The sequence below is a fragment of the Haemaphysalis longicornis genome, unplaced genomic scaffold, assembly GCF_048455015.1.
Source record: "Haemaphysalis longicornis isolate Haplotype H1 unplaced genomic scaffold, Haemaphysalis longicornis Haplotype H1 scaffold_4, whole genome shotgun sequence".
Classification (NCBI taxonomy): Eukaryota; Metazoa; Arthropoda; class Arachnida; order Ixodida; family Ixodidae; genus Haemaphysalis; species Haemaphysalis longicornis.
In genome coordinates this window covers 107,766,326-107,782,943 of record NW_027526361.1, presented here as the reverse complement: position 1 = coordinate 107,782,943, position 16,618 = coordinate 107,766,326, and the positions used below count along the sequence as shown (strand labels likewise).

Here is a 16,618-nt window from a genome sequence, read left to right as displayed (position 1 = left end):
GCGGAGAGAGAGCCTCGTGTTGTGGCTGGTGCACCTCATCTTTTTCGGCTCTTCAGCTTGCTTGCTGGCTGCCGAAACTGAAACTCTTGTCCGCCTTTTCCTTTGCGGCTTCCGCGTGCATGCTCCGCGCAGAATTCGAAGCACAGTCAGGCAGGATGGTAGGTACAGCACCTGGAGCCAGTGACAGCTTCCCGCGTACAAGTCGCACTTTACAGCCGTTTATTACGTGGATGTAATCACGCAATAAGCACTCGGGCTCAAAGTGGCGCTCACCAACGGCTGAAGATATGGTCAAGAGTTTGTCCAGTCTTCCCAAATTTTGTCCCCACTTTTTGCACAGTTCATCGTCCAAAGGAGCGGCGAACAAAGACGCCTTGGGAGCACCTGCAGGGTAACCACTGTGACAACCCGGAGCAAAGCAATAGGTGTCCGTCCTTCGTTTTGACATCGCGTACCCGGCCTGGCCAACCTCTATTCGACAGCACTCGCAATAACTATATTCCTGACGATTGTATACCTCTTGCTTCTGTGGAACATCACGGAAACGTAAAACACGCAGAAAATGAAAGGCCGGCCTCAGCCATAAACAGACGGAGAGTTTGTCCGACCGCGCGCCGCCAACGTATCGCACATCCGCTCGTATCGTCTGCGCCGCTAGCAGACGATTTGTTTGTAGCCGTTGCCCGATGGCTCAAACGGGTCTGATAAGCAACAAAACGTTCTTAGAAAAGTACAGGGACAACAAAAGTGAGCATCTTTCTTCCATAAAGGTTAATTACTGTACCACAGTAAAAAACGGCAGCGGCAATAGCTGGCGAGCGCCCCAAGGAACGGCCCGTGCAACCGCGGTACCGTTTTCGAAGAAGGCGCAGTGGCGCCCCTGGCGGCGGTAGACGCGCTTTGCTTCAGCCCGAACGCTGCAAAGCGCTCCCGTTCGCGCCACTGGATCAAGACATTCTAGTTCACTGTAGGCACCACCCACAGCGGCTTGCGATTGCAGCACCAGATTTCCCCCTAGTATATATTAGTATGAAGCTCTATGGGTGAAGGAGCTTCCACCTGCTCCCTTCTGGGTGCGCCCCCTTCAGGTGCTGACGCTGGTGGCCAAGATGGAGCAACTGCGGGGAGCCGAGGTGCACCCTGAGGTGCACGCCTGCATGGAGCACTGGCTGGAGGCCCTGAGGGCGGTGCAGGCACGCCGCAGGGACGAGGTGGTGCACCAGGCACAGAGACACCACCACAACCACCACCGGCACCAGCACCCGCTCATGGCGGCCGCCACACCGCCGCCCACCGCACGCTTCCAGGAGGATGCCGGTGGGTGGCTATGCCGGGCTTCAAGTCTAGCCGGCAACACTATCAAAGGGCGGCTACAGTACTGTATCTGCACGATTCTAACGCATCCTCCAATGTAACGCGCAGGATAGTTTATGCAGGAAAATAAGCAAAAAACAGTTTGATGTCTATTATACCGCGTATATTTATTTATTTATTTTATTATTTATTTATTTATTGATACTGTGATCTTTTACAAGATCATAGCAGGGGTGGTGCAAAACATGAAGATCAGTGGTAAGTGGCAAACAACAATCAAAAGCAAAAGAAGCACAAGCGTATATAACAGTGTTAGCTGCAGCGATTGTTCAAAGGCAGAGAATCAACAAAAAACAAAGTACAAACATAGTTAACAATCATTACTGCAGTGAATCTTCAAAAGCAGACAATGTACTTAACGTAACGTCGTTATGTAAGTTATTTCAGTCCACGATTCTCCTAGGAAAAAAAGGAATATTTGAAACAATTGGTTCGTTGCGCTATAGTCAGATTGTGTCTCTGTCTTGTCGCGTAACCAGATGAAAAGTGAACGATATGTGATGTGTCAACCGCATAGTGACCTTTTATCAACTGGATAATCAACTGGATCTACTGGATAAGCGCAATATTCGATTTCAGTCTGGAATTGTTCGCAATTTGCTTTTCAGGAGAAGGTTTGTAATCGAAGTAGGACCATACGAGTTATAAATGAACCTAACAACCTTTTTTTGCACTCTTTCAAGTTTTTGGATATCAGTCTGACTGAACAGGTGCCATATGACCACAGCATACTCTCCAATACAGGACGGATAATGGCATTGTAAGCGAGGAGACGAACAGTTGGCGTAGTCGATCTTAAAGAACGTCCTAGGAAGAAAAGTTTGTGGAAGGGTTTAGCTACTACAAAATCTGTGTTTTGACCAGGATAGTTTTTTTCTAATCCAGAGACCGAGGTACTTGTATTGTGTTACTTCTGACAGCATTGTATTGTTGGTAGAGTACTGGGACAAAAGAGGGTCTTTTTTAAGGGTAATTCTCATAAAGACTGTTTTAGCAAAATTAACAGGCATCTGCCATTTGTCATACCAAGAAATTACTTTTAGAAAGTCCTGATTTAGTCTAATTTGGCCGTCAACTGAGGTGATTTTCTTTTTTTTTTTTTTCATATAAGACACAGTTGTCGGCATACAACATAATGTGAACAGAAAGGTCAGTGACAATATCATTTATATATAACAAAAAAAAAAATGCCTGACACCACTTACGTGGCAAAAGACATTTCATTTGACTCAAGCAACTGTAGCCGCAAAAATTTCTTGCGCTTCATAAACATGCTTATCCAGCTCCTGCTGGCATTAAGGCTGGAAGAATATTGAAAGTTTGCAATTTAAAGTGCCTTGACCTTGATAGTTTCGATGTGACGGGCTTTTTATGGGATTGAGGTAGATATTGAAAGAAGTTTTGTCTGTAAAAATGCTGTTGGCTGCTTTGAAGCCGACTTTGTTTTTGAGCCCGATTGTAACACGCGCACAAACTTGAAGGCTACTTTTAGCAAAAAAATGTGAATTAGAATCGTGCAAGTGCGGTAACCTCGAGCACACAAGCCCCATCTAGAATTCCTTTTCGTTCACAGAAGTGGCAAAATGAACATTAGGGATCTGTCAAGCTGGCTGCCCAGTTTTACATTACGTGTTTATCAAGCAGAAGGGAGTTTGCACTGAAGGCTTTCTGTGATCCAGCCAAAAAAACCTTCCATTTGGGGTAGTCCAAAACACCATTGGATCAATTGGAAGGGCAGTTGGTTCCAATTGGCCCACTGGTGCTTTAATATTCATCCAACTGAACTTGCCAAGGTGTTTGTCTTTTTTTTTTTTTTTTGCTAGGAATTTCTGCTGTCTGCAGCTCTCTCTTTTTTCCAGTCACATTTGTATTTCAATTAACTGCTTCATGTTGCAATGGCATCAACCAGTTGTCAGTGCTTGGCCCAATTGTTATTTAGACGCCCAGGGCAACTGCCTCTGACGCTGTCTACTTTTTGGGATGCACCCATAAAATGTTTTAACTCTGGTTACAGGTGGGGGAGGGGCAAAAAAAGCAAAAGATCATGTGCATGTGGTATAGGTGGTGCCATTGTGAGGTATATGATATCGCAAACCAGGGAGGAAGTATTAAGGAGGGAACGGTAATGTTTGAAGCCTACCCTGGCCAATAGGGAGGCATACCTGATGAGGTTGAAGATCAACAGAGCAGTAACTGGCCCGTCTGAAAAATCAGAGCCTGTGAGTTGCCGCATCAGCACTGGTACTGATTGCACTGCGATTTCATTTTTGCTGCTTGGACACGCAGATGTTCTGGCCCTGGCACAAAGCATCCAGCAGTTGGGACGCGCTTCCCGCCAGGCACGCACGAGCCTGTGGTGCGCCCTCATCACCACGGTGATACCCACCACCGGAGACGGGCCATCCGCCCGCATCCCATGCTCATCCTCGCCTCCCACCTAGATCTCTGCTGTCCCCGCCACCGGTTTCTCCCACATGCGAAAGAGGGAGATACCCCCTCTCACACCGTTGTGTTCCCACAGTTGTTGTTGTTGTTGTTTGCTGTTGTTTGCTGTGTCGAGGTGAAGCCTGTTTTCCCCATAAGCCGAGGGGGAGGCAAGATGTACACGGCCGGGAATAGAACCAGTGGAGGTTGCGTTTCAAAGCTGCGAAGACCTAATGGGAGCTTCCTTGCAGCTGAGGTTTGGGGGAGTCGGAATAGACTCGAGTCTTTCCCTTCTCTGGAGATGTGCATTTACTGCGGCATTACTAAGTCGTATTCTGGCTGTAGTTTTCGAGGTTGGGTGAAAGCACCCTAGAACCTCGTGTGTTTCTGATGCGCTGGAAGAATCCACCGGTTGAGAGCTGAAGGATGCTTTGCTTGTTTTCTCATTCATTCGAATGCGCTGACTGGGAGTACCACAAGGTCCCGTTTTATGCCCCCTGCTCTTCTCAAGTGAGCTAGCTACACAGTTTCTGAAGAGTTTGAATTTCTGTGTACTTCCAAAATGAAAACTCTGCAGTGTAAATTTGAGGGTGACATCCACTGGTTCTTTTCGTGACTGTCTCAGTGGAGTCATCTGCTCGATGTCTACGAGATGCCAGGATATGAATCTTTTCCCCTAACCAAATACCTACAGTTAACCAAATACCTACAGTAAACCATGTTTTCTTTTCTTTTCTTTTCTTTTTTTTTTTTTTTTCAATCTGACGTTTTAGTACCAACAGTGCGGTAGCAAGAAACAGTTTTTTTTAATGCCTGCTTACAAAATAGTGCATCTACTTCAAACTGTTCACCAGACGTGCCATTCTGTAGAGAAATTTGAGGCGCACACGTCTTCAGGAAAACCTTGAGTGTACCAAGACTTTCTTTTGGCCAAAATCTGCACACATCTTATCAGCTTAGCAAAAAGCTTTCCTTGAATTGGCCAAAGAATGAACTACATAGTGTGTGCAGACAACAGTCCTGGCACCTTGCGGGCGCCTGAGCAGTTGATGTCGTAGGTGTCTTGAAGCCCATCAGAGTGTAAGACCACCCTGGTTCGAAGGGTCCTGTGATTTTAGTGGTTCCTGTTGTACTTTGCGCATGTTAAATCAATGGACGAGTGGGCTTTTGGATGTGTGTGGGTATGTTCTTGATGCAAGGGTGTATGTGTGACACGAGCAAGGGCAGCATGTTGGTTTGCTCACAACTTCAAACTCTACTGCATTTGATTGACAGCCTCAACTGCCATGGCAGGTGAGTGACCTAACTTGTTTGTTTGTTTGTTTGGGGGCACCAAAGCTGCTTGTTTTCTGTTGATGGCAGCTTTTGCGGCTTCCCCTTGCAGTTGTTCCTTTAATTCACCTTCATTTGGCATCACAATGAACCGTTAATGATCTTTTTTTGCTTGCTTTGTTGCAAAGCTGGACAAACAATGAAATTTAAAAGTCTTGTGCAAATACCCGTGACAATGGAATTCGATGCATTCTCTCACAACTTAGCCCGATTGGGTGCAGATTGTTCAAGAGAAACACGGGTTTTCTCTGTTCCATCTTTTTTGTGTTTGCATTTATTGCGATGCATGACAAACAATGTACTTTTGAAGTGTTGTGCAAATGTGACAATGGAATTCGAAGCGTCCTCTCACGACTTGGCCTGTTTGGGTGCAGAATTTTTAAAAGGGACGGGGGTTCACATCTTTACGGCTTCAAGACACTTGACTCCACGACCCTCGGCTTTTATAGTGGGCCCGCCTTTTTGACTATTTACTCTGGTGGTTGTGAATGCAATAGGCTAGCTGGTCCTTATCTCTGGCTTGCTTTGCACAGGAAATTTCTGTTCGAACTGAGGTAGACCTGGATGCGACAACCGTTGATGCGTTGTTATAAATTTCGCTCGGTTTTTAGACAGCGCTGTCAGCAGAAAAATTTTTTAGCTCACCGGTGATAAAGTGTGCCATTCTAGGGTTTCCGAGAAACGGCAAAAAGGTGGTTTGAATGTAACTCAAAACTTCAATTGATTAGTCGTGGTTAAGGCTGTCGCATCTAGGGAGGCTGCCGTCTTTTGAAGAATACTCATGGCAAAACCTCTTAACTTACGTGGACCAGCACAGTGCCTAGTGTTTGCGAAGAAAACAGACGAGTCAAGAAAGATAGGCATGTGTTCATTTTAGATTTCTCTCGAGAGAGTTTGTTCAACTACTAATGCAAGCTTACATTCTAGTCTCTCTAGTCCACCTAGAAGAACAATCCTCTATTTTTTTTTTTTTTAAGCGGAAGCTTTGATGTATGCAGGACCTTAGTGGTCTGTCCCGATTAATGTGTGCTGCTCTGGTTTCATTGAGATTGACCTGTTTTTATGGCTTGGGCCACATTGTTTTGTTGTTGCATTGCTTGTTCTTTTTGCTACTTAAGGGTTTCTCTTTCGCTTTTTGAAGTGACACAAACTTTTGTTGGTGTGCATCAAGGAGGTTTAAATAACCTCCTTGGTGTGCATTTAGGAAGATGATTTTGGCTTGTGTCTTGTCCCCCCCCCTCCCTCTTTTTTGTCTTTTGTATTTTGGTGTGAGCTGTTGGTAGATACTATGGCTGCCCAATCAACGAAGCGGCACTTTGCCGCAAAGAACTTGACGTAAGCTCTTGCTGAAAACTGTGCACAGCCAGCCTACCATAAGTATGGTGGCTACTTCTGCTACTTCAACTTTTAAGATGCTAGTCTGCGTTCCTCGAAACATTCCTTCAAAACTTGGACCTCATTAGCTCGTCTAATGCAAGCAATGTTTTGTTTTCTTTGTTTCTTTGTCTGAATTCTGTATTCAGAACTGACTTCCAATACTCAGTGATATTGTACTCGGCCTACAAAGGCTACAGTTCATTTTTAGCATTCCTTTCCTCTTGTCTGCAAGCTGGCAAAAAAAAAAGGGTGTTCCTGGCTAATATCTTTCAGTGTGTGCCTTTTAGCATTTGATTGCACGACGATATCACTCATGCCACAAGGGTCACGCACAGCTCGAACTTTTAACAGCGCTCGACTACCTTCGAGGCACTGATGGAATTTAGTTTAGGTCTAGATGTATTTTGCACACAGGCTGAGCATTTTTCGATCAACGCCATAGTTTCGTATATTCAGGTTGCTAGATTTGACACCAAGCACAGAGTTCTGACGACTCGTAGTCGAGTTTAACTCAACAGCAATCTGTCTCACTTCTTCTCGTCAGTGGGGATTGAATGAATTTACAAAAGCTCTGTGACTCTAGATAGAGGCCCCTGGTACCCCATTTCGATGTTGTGATCGTTGTTTGTGATGGAATGCCATGACGGCGTTCCGCAGGGACCTTTACTGTGCCCTGCCTTATTTCTTCGTCTTGTACTATACTACTGTGCAATGGTTTTGCCGTTATTTGTGTGGAAGCCTAGTTAGTGTTGAGTAGAGGTTGCTGTTGTAGCTTGTTAAGATGTGGACGGTAGCGTTTCACAATGACTAGGACAACATGGGACCCGTAAATGGACTACGTTATCCTCTGCTGCTGGCATAGTCTTGGCCATTAGCTCTGCGGTGCCATTACTAATAAGGACGTCTCTCTTTGAGTAGAAACAAAAGAGGCATGGAGTTTAGATTATAATCTTCGCTGTTTGTTTTGCAGTTCTATGAATTTCCAAACTGACAATAGGTAATTTCTTTCTCGAGTAGGAAATCTTGTCCGTAGGGTGAGAGGTGTTCTATGGTACAGTTTTTCTGTGTGGTGCTTTTCCCACAGTGAGCACTGATTACTGACAAAGCCCCGGTATCTGAGGGTGCATCATTATCACGGTGTTGTGCCATTGTGTGTGACGGCCATTTGAGCTAAATGTTTCGTCTTTTCAGTGTTAATTGTTCCTTTCTCCCTTCTCACATTGTCGAGCCTGCAAGTGCAGGGCATTCAGTGTTGTTGTGGTGCTGTAGAGATGTTGGCTGTTTGGAAGCTTCACACCTCCATCCTCCTCATATTTGAAAAAAAAAAAAAAGAAATCTTCTTTCATGCTTTCCTGTGGCACGCATGAAAGAGCTGCCTAAAAACATCTCCTTTTTTAATTTTACTTTTCTTATGCAAATCGGACTGAAGTTTTTGGTAGTATGTTAGAATGTCACACATTAGGCATGATCAGAAAATTTGTCACACCTTTGCATTCTTCGCCAATCGGCGTCATCGCCAGGTACCGTAGTTTGTGTCATTTAAGCAGCACCGCTGTTTGTAGGGGAGCATTCCTTTTTGGAGCATGCCAGGGCTGCTGAGGGAGACTCGCAGTTGCCGATGCTTGAAAGCAAAGGTTTGTCGTGCCCTTTCAGGTGTGTGGCACCCATCTAGTAGCGACCCTAGTCATTCGGTTGTGCATTTTGTGCCAACACTAAGGAACCAGCATCTATGTGGAAGGCACTGTGGAAGGTGCTGTGGCCATTGCTTAGGGTGCAAAATTTGTCACCTTTTCTTTTTCCCCAAATATTTTTTTTTTTCTCTCTTACCGTTGCAAGGTTGCTTCATAGTGTCCCTTTGTCGTTATTACTCCGTCCTGGTGATGTTTTTTTCTGTTGAACTAGTTTACTGGTAGCTCTCCCTTCTTTCTTTTTTTTTTTTCTGTTCTTTCTACCATCATCCCTTTTCCCGCCTCTTCCCTCCTCGTCCATTCAATCAGATCTGTCCTTGTTCTATTTTTAGATAATACTCCGCAGCTCCCTGATCATAAGGGGTGCTCACCAGCTGCCGATGCATTTTATCACGCCGATAGTATCCAGCCTAACTTCATCACTTCATTGACCGTAGAAAGATATAGATGGTGCCCCACTGAGCAGCTGTATCTGTCCACTCTAGTCCGTATTTCCAAGTCGTTCCGCAAAGGAAACTCTGAGCTTTGCCAGCATTGCTATCGAGGAAGACCGTTAGGTGTGTGTCTCTAGTACATCTCTTCATTATTCGGGGCGCGCATAGTAGCCATGCCGCCCGAACCGTGGCTAGTCAACGTTGATCGGACCGTAGTGTTGTGAGTAGCTTCATAGAGAATTTGCTGGGTCAACTATTGGGGGAGGGGGGATCAGTGGCGAGGGGAAACTTTTTGTATTGCGTGCATCCTGCCAACCAAAGACTCCACAGTAGACCACCACCACTTAGACGTCAACCGAGTATTTTTTGGTGTTTTGACTCTACGTGTGTACCGCTTGCTATAGCCCCCTTTGACGAGGCCACGGTGGAAAACAGTAATAATGAGATATATATATTATATATATACATATATATTACCGCATACACATTCAAGCGTACTAATACTCCATAGTGGAAGTCAGTGAAAGTGCCTAAATAATTTTATAGCTTTTACAAGGAGAGCCCCGGGTGGTAGGCCGCTGCAGTGTCAGGAATGCAGGTTAACGGCCCCTCCGAGCGTCTTCGCCAACCCTTGCATGGTCATTAGGTGTCTCCACTAGACTCGCTTCGTTGTTGTCGTCGTCCAGAGGTGTCCGCGCCAACACGGTCGCTTCGAGGAGTCACCCTTGTCGTCTGGTGCTGTTTTTCGCTCTTCCTCCATCATCTCGGCCACTGCACTCGTTGTTTAGGCATCTCAAATTTGCCTCGCAAGTTTCTACTCACGGCATCGCAATCTTCCTAGCTGGCCGGCTGCCCCAAACGCACTGGTAGGTAGGCGGAACCTGCTACAACTCCCCGCTATCTCTGTGCCTGAACGAACTGGAATTCACGAGAAATGGAGGACGTTTTGCGGGATGCAATCTGTTGGCGAGGGACTGCGGTTTCTGAGCAACTCCGGAAGTGGGGGGGGATGAAACGTCGGCAGATTGCGTTAACAACAGGGTTTATCGACTCTCAACATCGAAAGAGAAGTTAGTTCGTACGTGCTGCTGCAGCAGAGAGAATATTTTTTTGTGATATTCAGGGCTATAGTTTGGGTGAGAGCAGAATCCGACTTGACATGAGAAAAGGTGTTTTTTGAGCGACACTACGGTGCGTAGCGAGTGGTGTGCGTGTCTGGATGGAGGTTTTTTTGTATGCCGCAAAGTGTTTGTAGCTGTGTTAAATTAGTGAAGTTGCTGTGACCATTGTAAATCAAAATAGACCCCATCTTTGTAGCTGCTGTGTCTCAGCTCGCAAATACTACCATTCCTCTAACATTGCTAGCCGACCGTGGCTGTACCGAGCACTGAACAAAACTGCACCTGTGTCCAATCTGCAGAAAGACTACATGTAGCTTTGCTGCCCGAGACGTATTAAAAGCATTCCACACCACGGTCAAAACATTCCACGCAGTGTTCAAGCAATATATTCACTCTCACCTTCAAAAAAGGTGCAGTGTTCCTTTATTCTATTTTGCCCCGCAGTTTGTCATCGGCATTTGCTTTTGCGGTCAAGCTGGCCATTACTGAGCTCTCGTACGGCCGATGCTTGGAAAAAATAGCGCATTTTGTCACCTGTGATACTCAATAGTCATGCAGTGTAGACAATGCTCATCACTGAAAAAAAAATTGGCTCCACGCCAGGTATGGCGTGAGCTGTCCATGTTACTTTTGCAGCGGCATCGCATTTGTCAAGCACTGTTACATGTGCAGTCTCTGCTTTCTCTTTTGAAATGCTTTGTGTGAATTTCCTTGCAAGCTGGCGTGAGTTTGCTCTCTGAAACTTGTATACTGTCCCTACTTTCGAAAGCGTGCACACAGCTATGTATAAATACTCAGCGTTTATTCCTGTGGCGGTTCATTTAAGGGGGCACGGGGGTCTTTGATCAAAAACTTTGTTTTTACAGTTATGGTGATAAAGTGGGGGGTGTGTGTAGTTTTTCATTCTAATTGCAGAAATAAAATTTTTTTTTTGTGTAAAACAACTATATTCAAATTTATTTGGATTTCTATATTGGATTTTTCGACAACCTTTGTACAAAAACTGCTGGAGTGATGCAGCTGAACAAGGTACTAGTGAACTGTGCGCAATCAAGGAGTGCAATAAGACTAACATTATCATCCTATCTGGTCTGTAGCAGAAGTTACGACAGTTTGAAGTTTGGGCCTGGCAAGAAAAACTGTTTTTTCTGTTTTCCACCTTTCGAGCCCAAACTTCTAATTATCGTAAATTCTGCTACAGACCAGACAGAATGATACTGTTAATCTTATTGCACTCCTTGATTTGCACGCAGTTCATTGGTACCTAGTTCAGCTGCATCCCTCCAGCAGTTTTTGTGCAAAGGCTGGCAAAAAAATCAAATATAAAAATACAAATGAATTTGAATATAGTCATTTTACACAAAAACAAGTTTTATTTGTACAATCAGAATGAAAAACATACTTATTCCCCACGATTTTTATCATCATAACTGTAAAAATAAACTTTTTTTGGTTTAAGACCAGTGTGCTCCCTTAAGAATTGGATGGGAATGGAAGATGTACTTAACAGACTGTTCACAGGTCCTGTCTGTGAGCTGCTGCCCTATTCCTTGATGAATTGTATCTCTAAGCTGCACAGGTGCACATGTACATATGAGTGCAGTTGCGCAAGTATGCGTAAAAAATTGACATTTTTGCTAAGAATCTCTAGGGCTCGTGCTCAATGAGATGGCCACACTGAGGAACAAAATGAGCCTGTTGTACCGATCCCAAGCCCGTGTACCTCTATTCTAATCTACATCGCACCATTGGGGCGCTGCTTGTGCAGTAGTTGTTTTAAGAATGCAATGACCTACTTTGAATGCTTGCATTAACCTGGCAGACTAATAGCTATAGTGCATAAACTTAATCATAGTGGAAGGCCCTGGAAGATCGCACTTCACGGGAAGCAGCAAAAGGCGTTTGAGTAATGTGCCATGTGCTTTGCCGTTCAAAGCACTGAGTTGAACAGAAGCATCGGAATGTTCGCTTTCACAAAGCACCTTCCCTGCTTTGTCCAGTAATAGACCTTGCTTTTTCTTCTTTTTTAAAGCAGCTACAGTGTGTTTAAAACTAAAGAATAACCATTGTGATGAGGCTGTATTTTGGGGCTACTCTGCTATGCTTGCATTGTAACATCGAAACAGTACAATGTCTTGGGTGAAACTGGCTCGAGCCTGTCTTTTTGTGTTTCGGATTTTTTCACGCACAAACTGGTCTCATTCAAAGGTGTTCCTGTCAACGTGCCCCTTTACTGATTCCTCTTTCATTTCAAGTTTAGGGCCACTATCTTAACTTTGCTGCCCATAAAAGCAACGTTAGTGTAATTACTGAACAACTAGAACAATGAGTAATGCACTAAACTGTACTTAAACTTTTGCTGCACTCGGTTACAGCTGCCACTAGCCATCACTATTATCGATGCCTGTTAGTACATCGAAAACTGGAATGCTTGGCAGGCTCACAGCTGTGACTCTGCTTGTACGCAAAATCACTCGAAATTGGTGACGTTTCTCGCAAGTTTATGCGGCGCTCTACTTTAAAATAAGCCTTGCTGGCCTAGGCTGTGTTAAAAAATGTGATACGTGTTCCCTTCTTTCTCGACACTTTGTAAGAGAAACGCACAGACAGCTTCAGTTGAAGTCCAATTCCTCCCTGTCACTTAGCATATGCATGTCATCGCATCACTTTGCTTGTTTTTTGTAAAAAGATGGGTTTTAAAAGATGTATGTTTAGCTTCCGGGTCCTTACTGCATTGGGGCGGCAGTTCTTGGGGGTCACAGTCGAGGCAGGCGGACAGCTGGGAGGAAATGCGGTGCGTGTCAGCGGCCAGACATATCAGAGCGGGGTGCTTGTGCCCCCTCACGTACGCTATCGATATTGTGATACTTACATCTTGTTGTGTCGCCCGCGTATGCTTCTCAGTCTGTGTGTGTACATGTGTGTGGTAGCCTCAAAAAGGATAGCCTCGACGGTGAAACGGGCACAGGAATGTGGCGCTACTACTCTGTGTCACGAGTTCTGGGAGGGCGTGCAGGGTCACCTCTCCGCGTGTTTGCTGCAGCTTCTCAGGGGAAAGCAATCTGAACCACACGGTCGATAAATGCGTTTTCATCTTGTACGACACAAATGTCTCTGCAAATAGCTGTCGGAGTAGCTTGTTAGGACTAGCTATAAAGAAGAACTAAGATATCCATGGTGTTTAAGTGACATTAGGTGACGGCAGTGCCGGTTGACGCATTTGGGCTCATAAAATGAATAGCGCGAAGTGATGGAGCTTGGCCCGAGGATTTGAGGTCACAACTACCATGGCGTCCTGTGCCGGGGTTGGGATCTTCTTATTTTTATTGCCAAAAAAATTGACTTAAGCAAATAAGTTTCAGTTGGAAATTGCAAGTATATGAGGGATTTTTTTAATGTTATGTTTGTCCAGCCATTGGTGGACAGACACAAAATTGCCCAAAACAGCTGCCATACGATTTCCACGTGCCCACCAGTGGAAAAAAATTAATGGGACCAGTTGCAGCGAGGACCTCGTTTTGAGTTGCACGCTCAGTGTGGGCCTGTTTCTGAAAAATATGGACGGCCCTTCCCCTCTGGGCTGCAGTAACTCGCTTGGAGAGATCTCTTAAATGCTGCTGCTCATTTTCAAGGGCACACGACAGAGCAGCACTGGTGGCGCTCTACCCCAGTGGGGACCGCACTACCCTCGCCCTGCAAAACAACACTCGTTTGAGTCACGACCATGCAATACAATCAGCACCGTTTCGTAAGCCACATCTGCATTGATCGACGTTGTCTGTTTGCCTCTTTCTCATTGCCGTTGTTTTTTCCGGTGTGCTGTTATTTCGCAGCCTGATAACGTGCGACGCACCGCTACTTTCGGGCCCAGCATCAGGGTGATTCCAGTGTTGTCCCTCTTCCGCATGGTGTAGCGCGTGTACGTTGTGTGTCGAGCAGTGCTCTTTCTCAGGACTGTCTCGCGTGTCGGCCTGGGTCGCATGTGTGTAGTTTGCTCAACGTTACGTCATTCTCAGTGTGACATCTCGGCAGCTGTGGCTTCTTAGCTAGTCATTTTTTTGAGGCGCATTTCTCTATTTACAATAAAGTACTGTTTCGGCCGTATCTGGAGTGTTTCCTGTTTGCGTGCACTGCACGATGACTCGGCAGGACTTGCACACATTTCAGCATGTTTTATCGATCACACAAAGCAAACTGAGTGCATACATGTTACGCCTGTGCGTACATGTACCTACTGAAAGGTAAGCTAGAGGAGGAATAAACTTTACTGGGGAGCCTTGATGTCTCAGCACCCAGCTGCTTGGGAGTATCTTTTAGTCCGGGATATGTATATACCCCACCTGCACTGGCTGCTTGGGCCTTCTCCACCAGGTTACTGGATCTGGGTTGGGGTTAGGAGTAAGAGATCGGCGTGACATTCCTATGCTATGCGATGCGGTGACCTAGGAGTACCCCTGCAACGCACTGGCAAATAAGATATGCACCAGCACTTGCACTGAATGCCACTGGAAAGTGTTCAATAGTATTGTCTTTCCTTACAAGGAAATTTGTGATATTGTAGCAGTCTTGCGTGAGCGCAACAAACTCCTAGGCGAAGCAAGGTACGGAATAATGAGATCTGGGAGTATACAATTTGAAGTGGAGTAATTACTCCACTTAGGGGATTAGGTGGTTACTCCACTTACTCCCCTTACTTAATTAAATCACTACTCCACTTCTGTGAAGTGGAGTAATCACCTAATGCCATCAAAGTTGGGTGGGCAACCCATAAACAAGTAAAAACACTCCAAGTTCCTGCTATATATGACTGGCATAATGTCGAGCCTCAGATTCGCACCTGTTCCGTGCACACTGTCATAATAGCCAGGCTCAAGAAGGATGCGGAACTACCACTGGTCCTCTCTATTCGTTGTTTGTTATGCACTAGTTTGTTCGGCTTTTTTTTTCCGTATCCAACAGCGGAATATGGTTTGTGTCGAAGTGAACTAGCTTCCTTGCGAATGCTCGTAGCCCTAAATTTGAGGTAGACATCTTGGAAAAAAATTATAGCGCAGTTGGTCATTATGACGGCTATCATTGCACCGGGTTCCATTTAATTTTGTTCATTTGTCATAATTAGTTGCATCACTGTGGAGTTGCAAATACTTCGTAATCCCCATCAGTTACAATGCAACTGCATTGTAACTGATGGGGATTTGTGGGGGGGGTTTTGTGGGGGGGGGAGTTTGTGTTACCATAGTTTTCCTGGGAAAGCCACGTGGCTTTCCCAGGAAAACTATGGTAAAACAAAACGGCTGGAACTCGTGTATTACGGGAACTGTACAGGAACAAATTATGCTACGTTGTACTGCCTAATGTAACTACATAACTGTGACAAGTTACTTTTTTCAGTAACTTGTAACTGTAACTAGTTACTTTTAATTTAGAGGAACTTGTAACAGGAACACTGTTACTTTTTTGAAATACCGTTACAGTGGCTCGCATTTTTGTAACCAATTATCCAGCAGCGACATTCGTTAAAGACTGACGTACAGTTCATGCTTTCCACTTTTTCAGACTCTTCTTTCTCATGTCCTCCACACCTTTCACCATTCCACAACGTGATGCTCCAATGTTCTTAGATTCTAAATTCCGTTTTGCCACTGGGACAGCCTTTTGAGTCGATAAAATAAACCCCATATTTATCATGTATTTTCAGTACAATATTCAGAACTTCATTTTGGATGTTGTTGTTTGTTTTGGGTTGTGCATGATACTATACTGCTTTTGTTGTACTCCTGCATTTTCTACGTTTTTTTTTTTACATTGCTGTCTTGTAAGTGGTTTGATCTCCGTATAATTTTTGTTATGGTTATACTAACTTGCTGCTTTATTTTTTCTACTTTAACCCCCACAACAATGCCCAATGGGCACTGTAGGTACTTGCAATAAATAAACTAACAAACACGGCTCCTCTCGCAGTTTAGGAGAGGAGGATGCCAAGAGCATTATCTTTAGGGTTGTACATTGTCTGATTTTATGTCTTTAAAATCGCGCGGGAAGGGGGGGGGGGCGTTTTTTTTTTTTTTTTCGTGAAACCATTTAGAAGTTTGGCTTTTTTGGGTTAAATCTACTTTTGTACCAAGTTACTATTTTATCAGAAGGTATCACTGGTATCACGAGCTTACTAACTCTACCGCGTTAAAATTGGTTTGTTTGGTAATGGTCTTTGATCAATACTCTCCAAAATTTGGCGTTTGTTTGGAAATGAAGAAGTAATGATGACACTAAAAGAACATTGATTACTTCTAAGAAACGAAGCATTCTATGCACGAAAAGCTGGTCATCGATTTTTTTACACGTCTTTGTTTACATACATCACCCAAGCATCACCTGCATGTGCATGTCGATCTCCATCTAACTATGCTCGTCACCGCGCCTTTAACCTTTACTAGGCCCATTGTCGGTGCAGCATTTGCAAACCTGAATAGTGTACTAGAATATTCAACGAGTTCGTAAGCTGGTTGTTAGGTTAACCGTCACCTCATGTTTGCGCACAATAGTCCATCTGATTTTGATATTCGTATGCTGGGGCAGATCGCAACAACCCGGGCATCCCGCAAAAGTAGGCGGGACGCCCCTGGGACGACCTGTGCCCCTCCAAAAATTCAAAACCGTATTGCGAGTACGGTGGAGCCGGGCGTCAATCCGGCTCGTTATTTTCCTTACTCATTAGTTTAAGGCACGAATTGCAGACGGCGACAAATTTGGGACCGACTCAGACAACTCGGACAAACGCAGACGGTGGCTTTCCGTAATTTATACAAAATATCTTAGCTAATATATTTATCATTTATAATGTACCCAAGAGAATCAAATTTCAATAAAT

At 44.8% G+C, this 16,618-nt stretch overlaps 1 protein-coding gene and 1 non-coding gene across 2 annotated transcripts in view; one reads left to right on the top strand and one right to left on the bottom strand.

Annotated features, from left to right (window-relative positions):
* The window catches only part of LOC144179914 (uncharacterized), a 47,471-nt gene extending 36,814 nt beyond the window's left edge, over positions 1-10,657 (top strand). The window contains exons 11-12 of the mRNA XM_077708336.1: positions 1,089-1,317; positions 3,661-10,657. Of these exons, the coding sequence (XP_077564462.1) occupies positions 1,089-1,317; positions 3,661-3,815 (384 nt within the window). The 3' untranslated portion in view covers positions 3,816-10,657. The remainder of the gene's footprint in view (positions 1-1,088; positions 1,318-3,660) is intronic.
* Positions 10,658-16,319: 5,662 nt separating this feature from the next.
* Positions 16,320-16,475, bottom strand: LOC144180762 (U12 minor spliceosomal RNA). Its single transcript, XR_013324546.1, has one exon. It is a non-coding gene; the product is annotated as a U12 minor spliceosomal RNA (small nuclear RNA).
* Positions 16,476-16,618: the final 143 nt, after the last annotated feature.